At 37.0% G+C, this 16,224-nt stretch overlaps 1 protein-coding gene across 8 annotated transcripts in view; it reads right to left on the bottom strand.

The window, feature by feature from the left end:
• Positions 1-16,224, bottom strand: part of CC2D2A (coiled-coil and C2 domain containing 2A) — a 57,531-nt gene that overhangs the window by 35,145 nt on the left and 6,162 nt on the right. For all 8 annotated transcript variants that reach the window (XR_005859965.2, XR_005859966.2, XR_005859967.2 and 5 more), the window contains 13 exons: positions 15,826-15,927; positions 13,909-14,007; positions 13,078-13,248; positions 12,752-12,905; positions 11,348-11,484; positions 9,734-9,865; positions 9,416-9,625; positions 7,795-7,895; positions 4,235-4,375; positions 3,686-3,842; positions 2,649-2,878; positions 2,025-2,202; positions 1,024-1,180 (listed from right to left, as the gene is read on the bottom strand). Coding sequence is in view for 5 of the 8 variants with exons in the window: in XM_015285800.4 (XP_015141286.2) it covers positions 1,024-1,180; positions 2,025-2,202; positions 2,649-2,878; positions 3,686-3,842; positions 4,235-4,375; positions 7,795-7,895; positions 9,416-9,625; positions 9,734-9,865; positions 11,348-11,484; positions 12,752-12,905; positions 13,078-13,248; positions 13,909-14,007; positions 15,826-15,927 (1,969 nt within the window). In the remaining 3 variants the exon portion in view is untranslated. The remainder of the gene's footprint in view (positions 1-1,023; positions 1,181-2,024; positions 2,203-2,648; positions 2,879-3,685; positions 3,843-4,234; positions 4,376-7,794; positions 7,896-9,415; positions 9,626-9,733; positions 9,866-11,347; positions 11,485-12,751; positions 12,906-13,077; positions 13,249-13,908; positions 14,008-15,825; positions 15,928-16,224) is intronic.

Raw genomic sequence — 16,224 nt, forward strand, 5'->3', positions numbered from 1 at the left:
CTACAGTATATTTATCAATTCAAACAGTGTCTAGATAGTTTTAAAAATGCTTCCCAAAAATAAGTAGTCAAATTACTCCTTCTATATAAATGCACAGGTTACATGAAACAATGTCACTCTGTTGCACACTGCAGAGAAGGACTCCACTCTACAAAGGAAGAGAGATTCCATTCTGCCTACAGAAAGGCCTTCCTTTGCACCACAAAGAAACACTGTGTCGTGAAGGGTAAGCCAAAGCTTGCTTTCTTTTTTTTTGTTTTCCCTTCACAGATGCATGCTACTTCACATTCCTGGTAGTTTTCAGACTCAGTGTCTGTATTCTTTTTATTAATGAGACAGAAATTCACAGTCAAAAGAATTATGCATATCTGAAACATCAGTCCTAAAGGTCTGTGGCACACAACTGTGTATACGCTCATCACAGTTAATGACATTTACACACAAATGTGTTGTAAAAATTTTCCTTTCACGTTGCTCTTCTTGGCAACTTCAGTTGTTCTGCTCTATTTCTATCCGTATTTCATGCACTGTACCTTTATGTGTCAGTTATCCCACAATGCAGTTCAAACATTATATAAAACTTAGAAGTTCTGCATGTTATATTGCTCTTATTCTCCTTTTTCCCTACCTTTCCCTCATTTTAATTTTCCATTTTGAAATCCCAATGGTCAAATGTTTTACAGGATGTCATTATATCAAAGACTTCATCTGCATATACGTTTATACAGTCAGTTCTTTGGTGCTTTGAAGTGTCAAAATTGCTGCAGCTATGCTGATTAATAGCATATGCTTGCTCTGCACTGTCAGAGGTCTGATTACTTAAGTACTAAATAAACAATTATAAAAACCACAAAACTTCTCTAGGTAGTAGAGCTTCTCTAATACTATAAGCCAAGTAATAAATATACACACTGGAGTTAATTGAATTTACTCTGAAACTTATGCCAGCCTGTTACTTCTATGTGGTTTCAGCAAAATGAGCAGCACTGAAGTACTGAATTGAGGAAGAGGGACATTCCCTACCACTCCCAACTCCTTCATGGTCCAGCATCACACGCTGATTGCTGCTGAACTCTATCTCCTCCATGGGAGCGCTGCCTGTCAGAACTGTCGTCTCAGGAACAGGTATGAAAACTTCAGCCAGCAAGGTGGTACTGCTCATGCCCGTTGTTTCATAGATCTAGAAAAATCCATGGCAACGGACAAATAAATGAATAAATAAATAAATTCTTCACAACGTATTGATAAGAAGTTGAAAGCTGAAGGAAGCAAAAACATTGTTAATTAAAATAATCATGACCAAATACACGTTTGAGTTTCACAGCTTTGGACAAAAGCTTCTGTTATGGCTTAAGCATTAAATAATTCATTTGCTTTTTAAAATATATGATTAGTAGACATTAGTAGACATTAGAGCTACTAACAGCTAACTCAGACTGAGTTCTTAGTACTACTTCCCCCCTTCTTGGACTTCACTGCACTTAATTTGATCAACAGAGTAATAATGGAAATTACTCGCACCGAGTTTTTTTCTCTTTCCCAACAAATGTTATGGTGTTTTTATGATGTGGATAAGAGTGTACTAAGAAGAATATTTTGGAAAGTTTACCTGCAGTACAAATCAGATTTTCTAAAAGAGGCTGCTTTACTAACATATTTAATCACGTCTCAATTACTAACTTCCCCCATGCAGCCCACTGTCATGTTATAGGCACCTATATACATAGTAACATATGCATTATACATATCAGAACTTGGAGAACAAACCTTTGTTGGTCACAACATCCAAATCAAAAGTTTAAAATAAATAAAATAATAAAAAAAATCTTAGCACAAGCATCAGAAACATAGCATCAAAGCTGAAAAGTTTGCTACTGGGAAAGCAAAGAAGGGCTATAAAAAGACGGATAATTTAGAAAGGGTCCTTCTTTCCAACACTGCTGCAGAGCAAACCACAAGCTTTACAGAAGGAACTGCACTTCATGTTACCTTTTCAAAGAACACTATTATAACTCATTACCCACCTGTAGCTTCAAACTCTCTGGCCAGTTGAAAATTTGTAAATTGAAAATCTGTCCAAAGTGAACTCTGAAATCTGAACTTAGTGGTCGAGTAACAGTCCTTGATACTTCTTTGGAGTTGAAAAAGACTTTTATAAATGCAGAGCGTTTGTTTACGTCTTCTCGTCGTAAAACCTCTGCCCTGTAAATGTGTCAAACGAGTGGTGAGAACAGTTTTAATAATATCTGTACTTTTTCCTTATATTCTCTTCTTTGTTGGCTATACCACCTGGTATAAAGGACTAGCTAGCAAGAGTGGTAGTGTCCTAAGCAACCTACACTCTCATGTACAACCACCACCACACCACCAATTTCTTTACATACGCCACTGTCCTATGAAGATGCCCAAGAAACATCAGACGGTTCAAAGTGAATGTGTAGTAATGCATTCTCCAAGCCAGTATATAGAAGTTTACATGTGACTTGAAAAACAATTAAGTTATATCAGCTTCAGAAGCAGAAGTTTAAGGTTTTAATCATTAAGCTAAACAGAATGGCAAGCACACATTCTGGAAATTGTAGAGGTAAGAATCAAATAAATAACAGTGGATTATCACTGCAAGAAGTGTATTACGACATTTATCTTACCGAGGACACTGCTCACTTGGAGTTATGCTTCCTGACAAGACTAGTTCAGGAATTAAAGCAGGCTCTCCAGGTTTCCTTCTGAAGTTGTTAGCTTTTTCTCTAACCTGCTGCTCTATTTCCAAGCTATCGACCATTTTAGGTGGGACTGGCTTTACAGGTTCTTCACCAACATCATAATCTTCTACTGATTCTTCTTCTCGAAGGTCTTTCTTCTTTTTCTTTTTGGACTTCTGCATATAGAAATAATAATGTTCTACCTATATTATTTTGATCGGTATAGCTTTTTTTCCTCTTCCTCTCTTGATTCACAGCATGTGCTGAACAGGAAATAATGGTGTAATTTTATAAACCACTGCACAGAAAGAGAAGATCTCTTTTATTCTGTAGTACTGTTTCAGATTTGGAATTCAGCAATGCAGTCCATTCAAGAACATGATGTGCTTCAAACAAAACATTTGTTTAATGTTTGTTTAATGTACAAAGCAACTGTTTCTTGTATGTTTTGGTTAGCAGCAGATTATCTCCTTCAAAGTTACCATGTGTGTTCTCATGGGAGTGATGAAAGGTTACTCAAATAGCAGTTCTTTGAGATGCATTGTCTGCATAGATGGACAAAGTGAACGCACATGCAGTAATAACTTCTTAGCTTAGCAGCATCTTTATTATAAAGTGCAAAATGATGCCCTCCCTCTACACCAGATACAAAAGTAAATGAGCAGAATACAGCGCACGTCTCAGTTTCTCCTGAACAACTCCAGCATTCATATGCATGTTCAAACTTTAGACAACTGCGAGCAACTTCATTCTTCTGCACTTACAGATTACTTGGATGTTCAGCCAATCCAAACCAACCACACCATATTTTTCCATGCAGTTCACTAGCATGTTCTACATAGAATATATGCAAATACATCAGAAAATTTAGTCATGCCTATTCTGACACTGACTGTTCTTGTATTACAAGGATAAGCTTTGAACATACTGAGTAATAACCTAATTTTTGTGAAGCAATGATGTTAACAATGATTTAAACAAACCTGTGCCTTCTTCCAGGATTTCCACTCTTGTAGCTCAGTTTTATACTCCTCCATTTTCTTTTCATATTCTTCCATGTATTCTTCTTGTAATTCATTTATCTCAGCCTGAATTTCTGCTTCATATGCTTTCTCATCTGATCTCTGATCAACTTCTTCCCTTCAAAACAATTGTATAAACATGATGTATAAATTAATTTAAACATTACATTAAAGATTATCATATATAGCATTAAGTCCACTTCCCCATGAATTAATTCCATTATATCAAAAGCACTGCATGTTGAAAAATACTAGCTCAGTCTACAAGAGTTAACAGCAGATAGCTACCATCCAAAACGGGCTTAATTACTTTTTCTTTACCTGTTAGACCTTAGGAGTTTCACTTTGTTACAGTCATTACATTCTTCCCTACTCCAAGTCTGGCAAGCCTAACCAGTGACAGACACTACTGAAATCCTTACTTTTGCACCTTTCACATCCCAAAACAGCTCATCTCACTAAAACCTCACTGCTGGCAAATGAAATGCAAAGAATGTTATCAAAACATACTTCCTCAAATAAAGCTTCATGGGCGTGTTAGTGAACTTCTGAAATTCACGGAGGGACTTCATTTGTTTCCAAACTTTTATAATACTTTTAAGCAACATCCTATCTTTTTCTTGTTCAGCATCACGAAGTCTTCTGGTTTGCCTAGAAATATATAAACATACGTACAAAATCAGAGTTGTATAACTCAGTGGAACAATACAGCAAAAAGCTTAGATACCAAAAGCCAATTGATGTGCTTTTCAGTGTGATTGATGGCTGCAGTGGTTTAAATCCAAGGCGCATAAAAAACCAGATGAACTTGAAGATGACAGGATTTGGTTTTCCTCACTATCAGTACTCTAGGCTCTCGTCTCATGAACTTTGGACAATCTGACTTCAATTACAGTTCATTCTCTGGAGACTTCTTAAGTCTTCTGAAATGCTTATTACAGCTGTACATCATTAAAAACATTTTAAAGTCAATGCCTGTAAACAACAGCCCAGGAAACTAATGCTGCTGCTATGAAGTAATGCTTATTAGAATCATACATTACAAAATATGTTTTATACTTAACATGCTTCTAGTTCCACTAAAAAGCACTCGTAAAGATGAAGTAATGTGGTAATGTATGAAGTAATCTAAGTAGACCTAAAAGATTCTTTACACAAACAAAATTAACAGGGCTCTTTTGCCTCAGACTTAGTATTTCACATTTCTACCCCCCCCCAAATGTTTGTAAAACAGATATTCATTAGCACCTTTAATGATGAACACACTCTGATGTCAAGAACAACAACAGACTTTTTCCAGTACTACCCTGGTAGCTAAACATGCCTACTACTAGTAATGTGGGGTAAAGGAAAGAAGGTAAGATGTCAACTAAATCATTATTACTTGTAATAATTGGAAAGCATGGAAGAAAGGGAGCCTGAGTTACAGTTCAGAGAAGTAATACATAACACATTATTTAAAAACACAAGCAGAGGTAGGAAAAACAATAAACAAAGTTGAAATACAGACTTCTTGGAAAATAAGATGAACAACTGCTCCATTTCATTAGCTAGCAGTTATTACGTGTAGCTTGAAACCCCTTTCTTTTCTGTTTTACAAGATGAAGCCAGAAGACAAGAAGATGCTTAAAGACAGTGGGAACACAATGGTCAGTAATTATGCCTAAGTAATTTATTCTACGTGGAAGCAGGACCTTTCAGTAGAAAATCCCCTCTTCTGAAATACATCATCCAGAAGAGCAGAAAACCTTCAATCTGCAGCATACAGTGACTTCCTCTTCAGCAAATGGAGACGGAAGGGCTGAAATTGCTCATTTGCAAAGCTTTTCTGCACTTAGATGACAGTCCTTGATCCAACAGAAAACTATAGCTCTCATGTTTAGACAGTGAAGAGAACACAGCAATTACGTTATTGGAAGGTGGAGGAAGTAGTTACAAAGATTATTTTCCATGCTACACTCTCTTCACATCCGCAGTTTTTCATGAATATGCTACACTGATCTTCAGGGAAATGAAATCTTAAAACTGAGACAAAGGAGATAAGATATTTTTACCAACGTACGTAGTCCCAGTTAGGTGAAAAACCATGACAGTTACAATCCTGAGTCTATCTGAGCCTCACGTGTAACAGCTTCCAACAACAGAACTGTTGCCAAGAAGAATTACACATATGAAAGCCCAAGGGTAACCCCAGCTATGCTCATCTCACATTACTTACACAACACTGATCTAAGTGATTTCAGTCAAGTTTCTCCTAATTCATAATAGTGTAACACTAAGCTAAAGCAAGCACACAAGACCTAGAAAAGTCTTAAGATATCCAGAAGGAATTCTCTAATTGGGATTAACAGCAAAGCAAAGCTCAGGGTTGGTGCCAGAATACAAGAGCCACCCTTTCATAGCGAACCCACTTATTTCTAATCTGCTTTCCCTTGTGAGAGCTCCGGTCTCAAAGGTATTGCATGGTAACTGCAGACCTTTTGCTCCTATCAGATGTGTTGAAATACTAATAAAAATTACTTTCTTTTCGATGGGAGACTTTATCCTTCAGTATGAACAATACAGTATATATTCCAGTACGTCCTGCACAGACAATAATAGATGGCAAGTCAGCATACATAAAGGATGAAAATATGAAGAAGCAACTCCCAAACTAAGAGTAGTGTGGATGTGTAAGTATAAGCTGGTGAAGGTTTCACGAGTCATAGCAGAATTGTGATTCAAAAAAGAATGTGAATTTTAATTTGAATTGCATGATAAACTTTACTTCTGTGATCCAGCACAACATTTTAGACTTGTTTTTTGTTGTTGTTATTGCCCAGTTTCAGACTTTTGATAAACTTTCAGATTTTTAAGTATATAAAAGGGCTGCTCCAAAAGTAATGCCCCCTATTTTACTGTGTTGGCCCACGATGTCACAGGTGGATGTGAGTGGTATGGCAGTATAGGTTGACCCTTCCCACCAATATTCCATTTTGTTGCTGTGCGACAGACGGCAGCAGAGGGGCAGTTTGACAAAAGGGCACATGACATGAAAGTGAAAATGAAGCAAAGGCTCATGGAACTTAATTCCTCCATGGACAAACAATTACATCTGTTGACACTCACTGACACTTGCTGAATGCTTATGGAGGCCAAACAGCGGATGTGAGCACAGTGTGGTGGTGGGTGGTGTCTTTCAGCAGTGGTGACAGCAACATGAAAGACAAGCCACATTCCAGACGGCCATGCACAGCTGTCACACCACACGATGAAGAGCACCTTGATCAGCTTATCCATACAAATTGGCTATGCTGAAAAATAGTGTTTTGTAGCTGAGAATTTTCTCTCTCAGAGTGCTATTGCATTCTTCATACGCTTTCAGTTCCAAGGAAATCAATAGGAAGCATTACTTCCAGAACGACCTACGTACAAGTAAAAAGGCTGTTCAGCTTAGATTTCCAAGACAATCTAGTTTTTATCATGCTGCTTATACTTACAGCTCACCATCTGCCAAAATAAATACTAACTTTCACTACCAAGCCAAAAACTGGAAGATAGATACTTTTGTTATCTAGTTACTGTCCAAGAACAATAACTGTAATATCGTAAAAGAAAACTCGGCCGTTTTGTACTAACCCACTGGCAAAAAATACCCCACGACCAACAAACCTAAGAACGCACGGTGAATCAAGAGAACCATTTTGATAGCATGTGCCTTGTGTAATGAGAACAAGGGAGATGGAAAAAAAACAAGCTTTTTTGTCTGTTCAGACAATTACATCACTCACAGTATTGTGTCAGCTGACCTTACTTTAACTGAACTTTAATTGTGCAAAGAACATCAGTAATTTCTAAGTAACCAATAAGAGGTAATCAAGTTAGACTACTTTTGAATATAAGATTTCTACCCACACTATATTTTCTTCATGTTTTTTTACTCAACCTATCAGTAAAATTTCTTATGCCTTCAAAATTCTAGAGCCACTTCCAAGAATGTAAAAGTTCAGCGTGAATTATATTCTGTTCCAGCAGAGAAAGGTAAAGTAATACAGTTTTTAAAAGCATTAAGTTAAGAAATCCATACCTACCTGATTTCAATTTTGTATTCAGGTATGCTCTGTTGTGCTGTAGGACCAGAAGCAGCAGCACTGTCCATGCTACATTGCACAGCGTTCCTCAAAGCACGCAGCTTAAATGAACAAACAAAAAAATTAACAGATAGTGTGACATTTCTGAGGCATACAGTATAATACCCCTCTGAACTGTCTTGCTTCTTTAATTAGAGGATTATGGTTTTGCCACGTCTGTGAGGTGCTGATTTTTTTAAGGTAAAATTCTAATTTGGATCCCTAGATGCAAGGGACACTTTCTGACTTGGATCACTATGACAGATCTAGACAAGGGGGCAAGACAGAGCTAGGATTAATTTGAGAGCTCAGCAAAGAGAAAAAAAAAAGGTGAGCCTGGGAAAAAAAAAAAAAAAAAAAAAAAACAACCCACAACAAAACAAAAGCCTTCTAAAATAGTTCTTTGGGATGAGGATGTGCCACCAGAGGTAAGCCCAGGAAGTGAAGAAAAAAGAAAAATGAGAGGACATGATGAGTGTGTTACAGAAGCTGGGCTACAGCACCAAAAAATTTAAGTGTAACATAGTGCATTTTACAACTGAAAGACCAAAAGGTTTGCAGACAAGACAGGCCTGGGAACAACAGCATAGGTTCAAATATACTTCTGAAACCATAATTTGATTACAAGGGGCCAGACCTTCAGTTACTATTAGAAGACAGACATCACAGAATTACAGGGGTTGGAAGGGACCTCTGTGGATCGTCAAGTCCAACCCCTATGCTAAAGCACATTTCCTACACTGGATTACACAGGAAGGGTACAGGCACATCTTGAATATCTCCAGAGAAGGAGACTCCATACTCTGTCTAGACAGCCTGTTCCAGTGCTCTGTCATCTTGATAGTAAACAATTTATTCTTCACATCTCTATGCAATTTTCTGTGTTCCAGTTACTGCTTGTTACCCCGTCACTGTTGACCACTAAAAAGAGCCTGGCCCCATCCATTTGCCTTCCATGCTTTTCATATTTATAAATAGTGATGAGATCTCCCCAAGGAGTGAGTAAATAAAAGATGCATTCTCCTAAAGTAGCTGTCCAAAAATTATACACGGCTGTGAAGACAAAAGAATATAGAAGACTGACTACAGGAGATAAACATAAGAAAGACTGATGCGATAGGAAATAAAACGTTAGTTATCACGTTGCTGTAGTTTCTCTTAATGATAATACTGAACGTAAAACCAGAATGGCTAGCAGATCTGCTGGAAATGAAAGCAAATACAACCAAAGTAGGAGCAATGAAATTACAACCAAGGAACAGTTTGTTTAAACAAACTGATCAAACAAGAGAGATCATACAAATAAAGACGAGTATATAGCTGAAAACATACATTGGCTACTACAAATGAATCCCATTGGCATCTGAAGAAGAAAGATTTCAAAACAGATTTTGAAAAAAAGAATAACTGATTCCAAAATCAGGACTGAAAGGTCCTAATATCTAACCTAAACCTCCCATCTCGGTTTAAAACCATCTCGCCTTGTCCTATCACTATCCACCCATGTAAACAGTCGTTTCCCCTCCTGTTTATACACTCCCTTTAAGTACTAGAGGGCCACAAGGAGGTCTCCCAAAAATACCTTGTCTGTGAGAAGTTCAGTAAGATTCTTCTGTTTTCTGGCTAAATACTGATCATATAACTGAGCCAGTTTAGCTGCTAACACATGTTCACGGCTAAAACAGGGATGATGTGTGAATATTAGTCCAGAAATATCAATATCCAGTTGAAACGGCCCCTGAAAATCTCCAGGTCCAATGAGATACTGATTGGCAGCTGTTGTTCTTATTGCCTGAAAGTTAAGAAAGAAAAAAAGAATGGATTTACAAGTCCCAAGACTGAGTCTTAAACTGTAAAAAACTTCAGGCTCCCAATAATAACATATATTAAAAACACCTACCTTTCTATAGATTGTTTCAAGTTCTGGTGCAATGCCTTCTTCCAATGAGAATACTGGAGGCCTAGTAGAAGACTGCTTAATTGGATTAGGCAATGCTAAGATTCTGCCATCATCACCAAACCACTCTTTCCCCTACAAATGAAGATAAAATATATTGTTTCTTCCGTATCTACATGACTTGCAAAAAATAACTGTGAAAGAAAAGGTGACTATGAACTGTTTCTGACTAAAGATAAGCTTTGAAGTCACAGAACCAAGAGCTTGCTCAAATATATTTACTTAATTTTTTCTTTCAATGTTGGATGTTAACAGACTCTGAAAAGAAAAAAAAAAATCAACACTTAATATTTAAATATTGTATTTTCTTAAGTGCCTAGAATTCAAAGAATTGTAGTTTTGCACGAGACTGCCACCCACATATTTAAATTGGAATACAAAAATTATAAAGCAAAGAATTATAAAACTAAACGACAGCTCAGAGGGATCGTCTATCCAAGCATCTCTCAACTTCTCCAGTCTAGAACCTGAAACCTGAACTAGTTAAGGAACAGCATCTGTGAAAGCAGGCGAGGTGATGATTGCTATCCACACTTCACAGATGAACCACTGACCTAATTCATCCCTTTGCTCTCATGAATAGAATCCAAGTAAAGTTTAAACCAGTGCAGCTGCTGAAAGATGCTAGGCTGCCCTCTTATGCACACCTGTTTTAAGCTGACTCTAGCTAGAGCCAAATATACTGACGTAGTCACACAGTAAAGCAATCCAGAAAACTAAGTGGTTGTAACTGAACAGCCATAAATTTTAGACCCAAACTGATTCACGAAAGAGCCTTTCCTAGCACAGGAGAAAGTCAAAGAACTTCACAAAGAAGTGGTTGTGGCACCAAGCCTGACAGAATTAAAGTGACCCAATGAACCTTCTGGGTGCCTTCCAACTTCAGATACTGTATGAACTATAAGAAAATATACATTTGAACTAGAATATAGCAGTTCCACTCTATACTAACCTACATGCCACTTAGTACAGCATAAAACCTACCCAAAGCACCTTCTCAGGCTATCCTATTAGCTACTCTTATAGATCTTAAACATAACCAGATAATTTGTATAATATTTAGTTACACTTACAGTCTGATCAATAAATTTCTACAGGTACATCGCTCATGTTACCTTCGGTGAACACAGATGATATTCCACACTGCTTTTGCTATGATCTTCTAGTACATCACTACAGTGCCCAGTCCTGATTTTAAAGTCTTTATACATACCACTAGCTCTCTTCTTATTAAAAAAAGTTGTATTTACTCTTATTTTAGTGTAAAATAAACTGCGGCACATACAAGCGAAATGATTTGTCCCACAACAAGCTCTGAGTAAAGCAAGGAAGACATCAGTTTTCTAAGACCCATTCTGGCGTTCTACCTATTGAGAAACACTAAAACACACTCCAGAAAAATCCAATATCTTAGAGTCCAATACAGCTACACATTTTGAAGATGAAAGCCCCAAATTACCATAAGCTTCTATTTACTGACAGCCTATACAATAGCAAAATAAATATTGATCAATAAGAAGTCTGAAGAAGACAGTTAAGAATACAAAGATGACTTACTTTCTCCTGTCTTAGAATTCTGTTTTCTAAAATATTTTGATTAGATGGTGATACAAAGGGCCTTTCTTCTGCGTAAAGACCCTCATCCTCAAGGTACCTAGGCTGCATGTTTTCAGGCATCTTCTGAGAAGTAGGCACTAGTAAGAAATTATACATAAAAGCACGTAAAATATCTTAAAATTGCCGTTCTAGTTTGCCTAATCTGTAACAGCTTATGCTGTTAAACAAATGGCACTCCATATTAAACATGCTACCAGCCATATACTCCTAAGTAAAATAAAAAAAAAGTATATAACTGAAATAGGTCATTTTCTTTATCAGGACAGATCCACAGGTTAATTCTATCATAAAAGTATCACAGATATTCCAAACAAATAATTAAACATTTACTTTAAATACTCTTTAAATAGTTTAGTGGAGTTGAGTTTCTTCTCTAATCCTGTAAAACCTTCTAGCAGTAACAATTGATTACATGAATGTTTTGAAGCCACTCTCGAATAAAGCAAAGCGTTAACTCCTATTACTAGTTTGGTTCAGGCTACTCTTGTACAAAACCCTGAACATGCATAAACGCTCGTGTTCACCAGTAACAGCAGGCAGAACTCTTTAAAAACCATTTGCAGCATGACTTCACTGGTGTGTATGGGCTTCGTCCTTTTTAAAGAGTACTCTCCGCCTACATCCAAGGAGTAATTACACTGATCAACACAGTAAGTACAGTGACCCCCTACATCAGAACACAGCAGAACGCACCGGAAGCGGTCAGAATTCAGATGCAACACACAAAAAAGTAGAGGTACCAAATGTCAAAATTTTGCTATTTCGTTCCAGGCTGTCCTCATATCATTTTATTTATATACCATTATAGAACTCATTTCTGTTTCTTTCACTTCAAATATTGAATAGCAAGTGATACCCTCACATTACAGAAATACTAATGTTACATACACAGAATCATAGAATCACTAAATTACTTCTGGCAAGGTTGTCATATGGAAAAAAAAATAACACAGATGTGGTCAAGTAAATACCATATATTATACAGCACATGAATCACCTTTAGTACTGTGCGTACACTGGAACCTGTTGTATACGCTAAATAACATAATAGCTAAATCCCAGTGAAAAAGAGGCCAGCCACCCTCCATTTACTATAGAAAACACTATGTTATACTCGAGAGCAACCAACGGGCCAGCATAGCAGATGGTGATCTGTGAAGGAGTGCATATGACTAGTTAGCTCATTTTGTCAGACCTTTTCAGACTCAGACTTAACTGGATGATCAGTGTCAGACACAGCCATTAAATCTCTCCCTGCTGCCATTCAGATACACGATTTTTCAGTTGATCAAAAAGTGCAACGCTATGCAAAATCTAAGAAAATTGTATGCACCATCTTCATACCTGTTTGCATGCTGGGAATGAACAGGAATTCTTTTTCTTTTTGCAGCTGTTCAGAGTATCTTTCACACTCAGCAGGCTTCGTTACTAGAAAATCTTCATCTGTCTGTCCCATAATGAACAAATCAGCATCTTTAACTAGGTGTGCATCTTCATCCTATAGTTCAGGTGCAAACATCACCATTAGTTCACTTACTTCTTAAAGTAGAGAATTTTAGAAAGCATACTTTCAGGACTTTTAAGGAAACAAAAGCTGCCATTTTGTATCAGATAATTAAAATTAATTCAAGTCTGATTAAAATTATGAACATTTATTCTATAGCTCACACCGTTTCATCCTCCTCTTGTTCTTCCTCATGAGTTTCTACATATTCTTCTGCCTCTTCTTCATTTAATTCACTCCTTTTCCGTGCTCCAGCCTTTATACTCTCTGGTTCAGGATCAAAATTTAAGGTAAAGAAGTTATACGCTTCTTCAGCAGAAGGATAATCACTCTGGGCCTGTGAAAAAAATAAAAAGTCATAAAAATGTTTTTAAAGAAACTTAAGGCAAGCAAAACTACCCTTCTATTAATATTAGCAGTAATGGCACACAAACACTTGTTTCTGGATAGCTACTTGTTCTGGAAGAGACCCCACACAAATGCTCTAAATGTCTGAAACATCCTCTAAAATTCTGGCTATAATGCAGATATCATTATATAATGATGGATTATAAAAATGCAGATGAATCACTTAAGAATAAATTTATAATTGTATTTTGTCTGTGAAAGACTGAGGCACCTTTATGAAAGCTCCAACAGAAGAATTAACACAAACATTTTTTGACTATGAATATTTGTGTTCCTCTAACTAAGAGTTGGTGCATTCAATTGAGAGGATTTTAGAAGAAGGAACATTTTTCCTCCAAGCTCCACAAATTGTTTACAGATGGATTAACTTCGTTTTTCAAAATTAAATAACCCCATGTCATTCTTATGTTTGGTTTCCATTTCATACTCCAATTCTAGGCAGATACTGTAGGTGAATTTTTAAATTACACAAACTCCTTTTCACTGCTCAAGACCAAGTTCTGCTTGCTTACTCGAACAGCATCAGGAAGCCATAAAATGCTTAAATAAAATTCATGTCAGTTATTGAAATGAAAGATTTGGTACCAACCTGTGACTTCTGCTTGAGTTTTTTCACAGAATCAGAAAACTTTATTTTTGATGATAAGAGAGATTCATCCCTTTGCAACTCCCCAAGTTGATCACCAGACTGCACCAAAAACAAAACAAACAAACAAAAAACCATGAGTTTTAACACAACGGTTCATCAAAAAAGCAAGCAACCAATAAACCACAGCTGAATACTGAGATCAGATGTTACCCCCTGAGAGGGAGTAATGAGAAATCTGCCCATCCCAGGGACTCAAGAAAGGAGAAGCTGACAGACAGCACAAGCCTGGAAGCTGTGGCAAGGGTGCTGTTGCCCAACAACACTGCCCATAGAGAGAATCAACAAGCCCAAGGCCAGCTACTTCTGTTGTCCCTGTTGGAATGAGGAATAATATATTTGCTCTTAAGCAAAAAAAAGCACTCTCCATTGCTTGGGTGCCAGAATACAAACCTGTTCCCCTCCCCCCTCAAACAGTTATTGGTAGGCTACTCTGAAACCCTGTGGATGACATTCCCCTGCTCTCTCCAGAGAGGAAATAGCACAGTTGTCCTCTCCTTGTTTTCTGAAGCTTCAATCCAGGTATGCCCAACTCACGGCCCATTCATGGCCCAAGACAGCTCACAACACAGCCCGTCCCTTCCCTGCCCCACACACCATCATGGCGGTGGTTCTACACTGCTGAGTGGCCTGGCACAACCATCACTCTGCACCAAGGGAACTGGTACATGAGGAACCCCACATGGGCTGAAACCAGGACACAGGGAAGGTACAGTGCAGCGCTAACTCAACTGATGGCAAGTGATGTTCTGGATTTTTTTTTTAATTATTATTATTATTTTTTTTACACTGGCTAAACACTGTCTTACGAACAGCAAAAAATATGCAGCCATGCCTTCTGTTTTGATAAAGGGATTTCTGAACAGGTTTCAAGACTGCAAAAAAAAAAAATCATCAATTATTTAGGTTTATTTGCAACTCCATTTCCAGTCAGCATAAACAGTCAGCATAAAACTTGTGAATTTTCAAATGGAATGTATAGAGTTGCCATCTAAAATTTGATCACGTCTCTTTACCAGACTTTCACAAGCCCTCTCCTATCAGAGAGAAATATCCCTCACTTCACAGTCACACCTTATTCACGTCACTGCTTTTTGGCAGTATGTACACTCATGAACAATTATTGTCAAGGATGAAGCACAGGAAGAGTACAATTTCAACAAAAATCTCTGATGAACACCTTGAGAGCTCACTAAGAATTGCAGCCACTGCCACCAAACCAGTCTGATGCATTAGTTTCACAAACACAGGGACATGTATCCCAATAAGTTTTATGTTCTTGTTGCTCTCTTTTGATATATTTTAATAAAAAACACAACAAACTAAAATAAGTTTTGTTACTATATACACATTAACAATATTATATATTTAATGATAGCTGCTCCAAAAGTACCAAAGATACTGGGTGCAAGTTTTACAGGCATAAACTTTTGATATTTGGTTAATATAGAATTACTTTTCTAACAAAGAATATGCTTTTCTAACAAAGAATATATATATATATATATATATATAAAAAATAGTGACAAGGAAATACAAATACGGTGCAATGACAAAGCTACTGTTCAGTAGTTACATGAATTTACATAGTGCAGTTGCTAAATGTTGTAAAGGTATAATAGAGTGCCCCTTTCTGTAACAGTAACTTAAATACTTCAAGGTATCTTAAACAACAGAAGAATGAACCTGTAAATGACAAGTTTAACAGGATACCTATGCTGTAATTAAAGAAAAATGATTATCATTCAACACGCATGTTAAAAGCAGAGAGGTTCCTTTTAACAAAAGCAAACAATATTGTTTTAGTCACAATAAAATGACTGAAACTGATCTTCTGTAGTTGAGCCCTAGAGCACTTACCCCTTTATCCAGTCTCAGTTCTGCTTTCCTTTCTCTGATGCTTTTTAAATGCCTTGGCCGTGGACCCAGGTCTTCTTGAGATAAAGTAGCTTCTGCTTTTGACTAAGCAAACCAAAAAATAATGCTCAGTGGTAATATGAAATGTAATAGGAGCAAAGCTACAGTAATTCCCAGGAACTCAACATCTCATGCATGCTTGCATTAGGGACTGAATCTTTTAACTGTAATAATCAGCTTAAGTGCTTTTTAGACCTAGATGTTAATACTCCTTATTGAACTGCACAGTAAACTTGCAAGGAAATCCACTCATTTCAAAAGAGCATAACGTTTTTGATGAAAATACACAAGAGTTCTGTAATGACTTCATAATTTTAATTAGTACACAGGATAACTTTTATA

This window comes from Gallus gallus, chromosome 4 (genome assembly GCF_016699485.2).
Source record: "Gallus gallus isolate bGalGal1 chromosome 4, bGalGal1.mat.broiler.GRCg7b, whole genome shotgun sequence".
In the NCBI taxonomy this organism is placed as follows: Eukaryota; Metazoa; Chordata; class Aves; order Galliformes; family Phasianidae; genus Gallus; species Gallus gallus.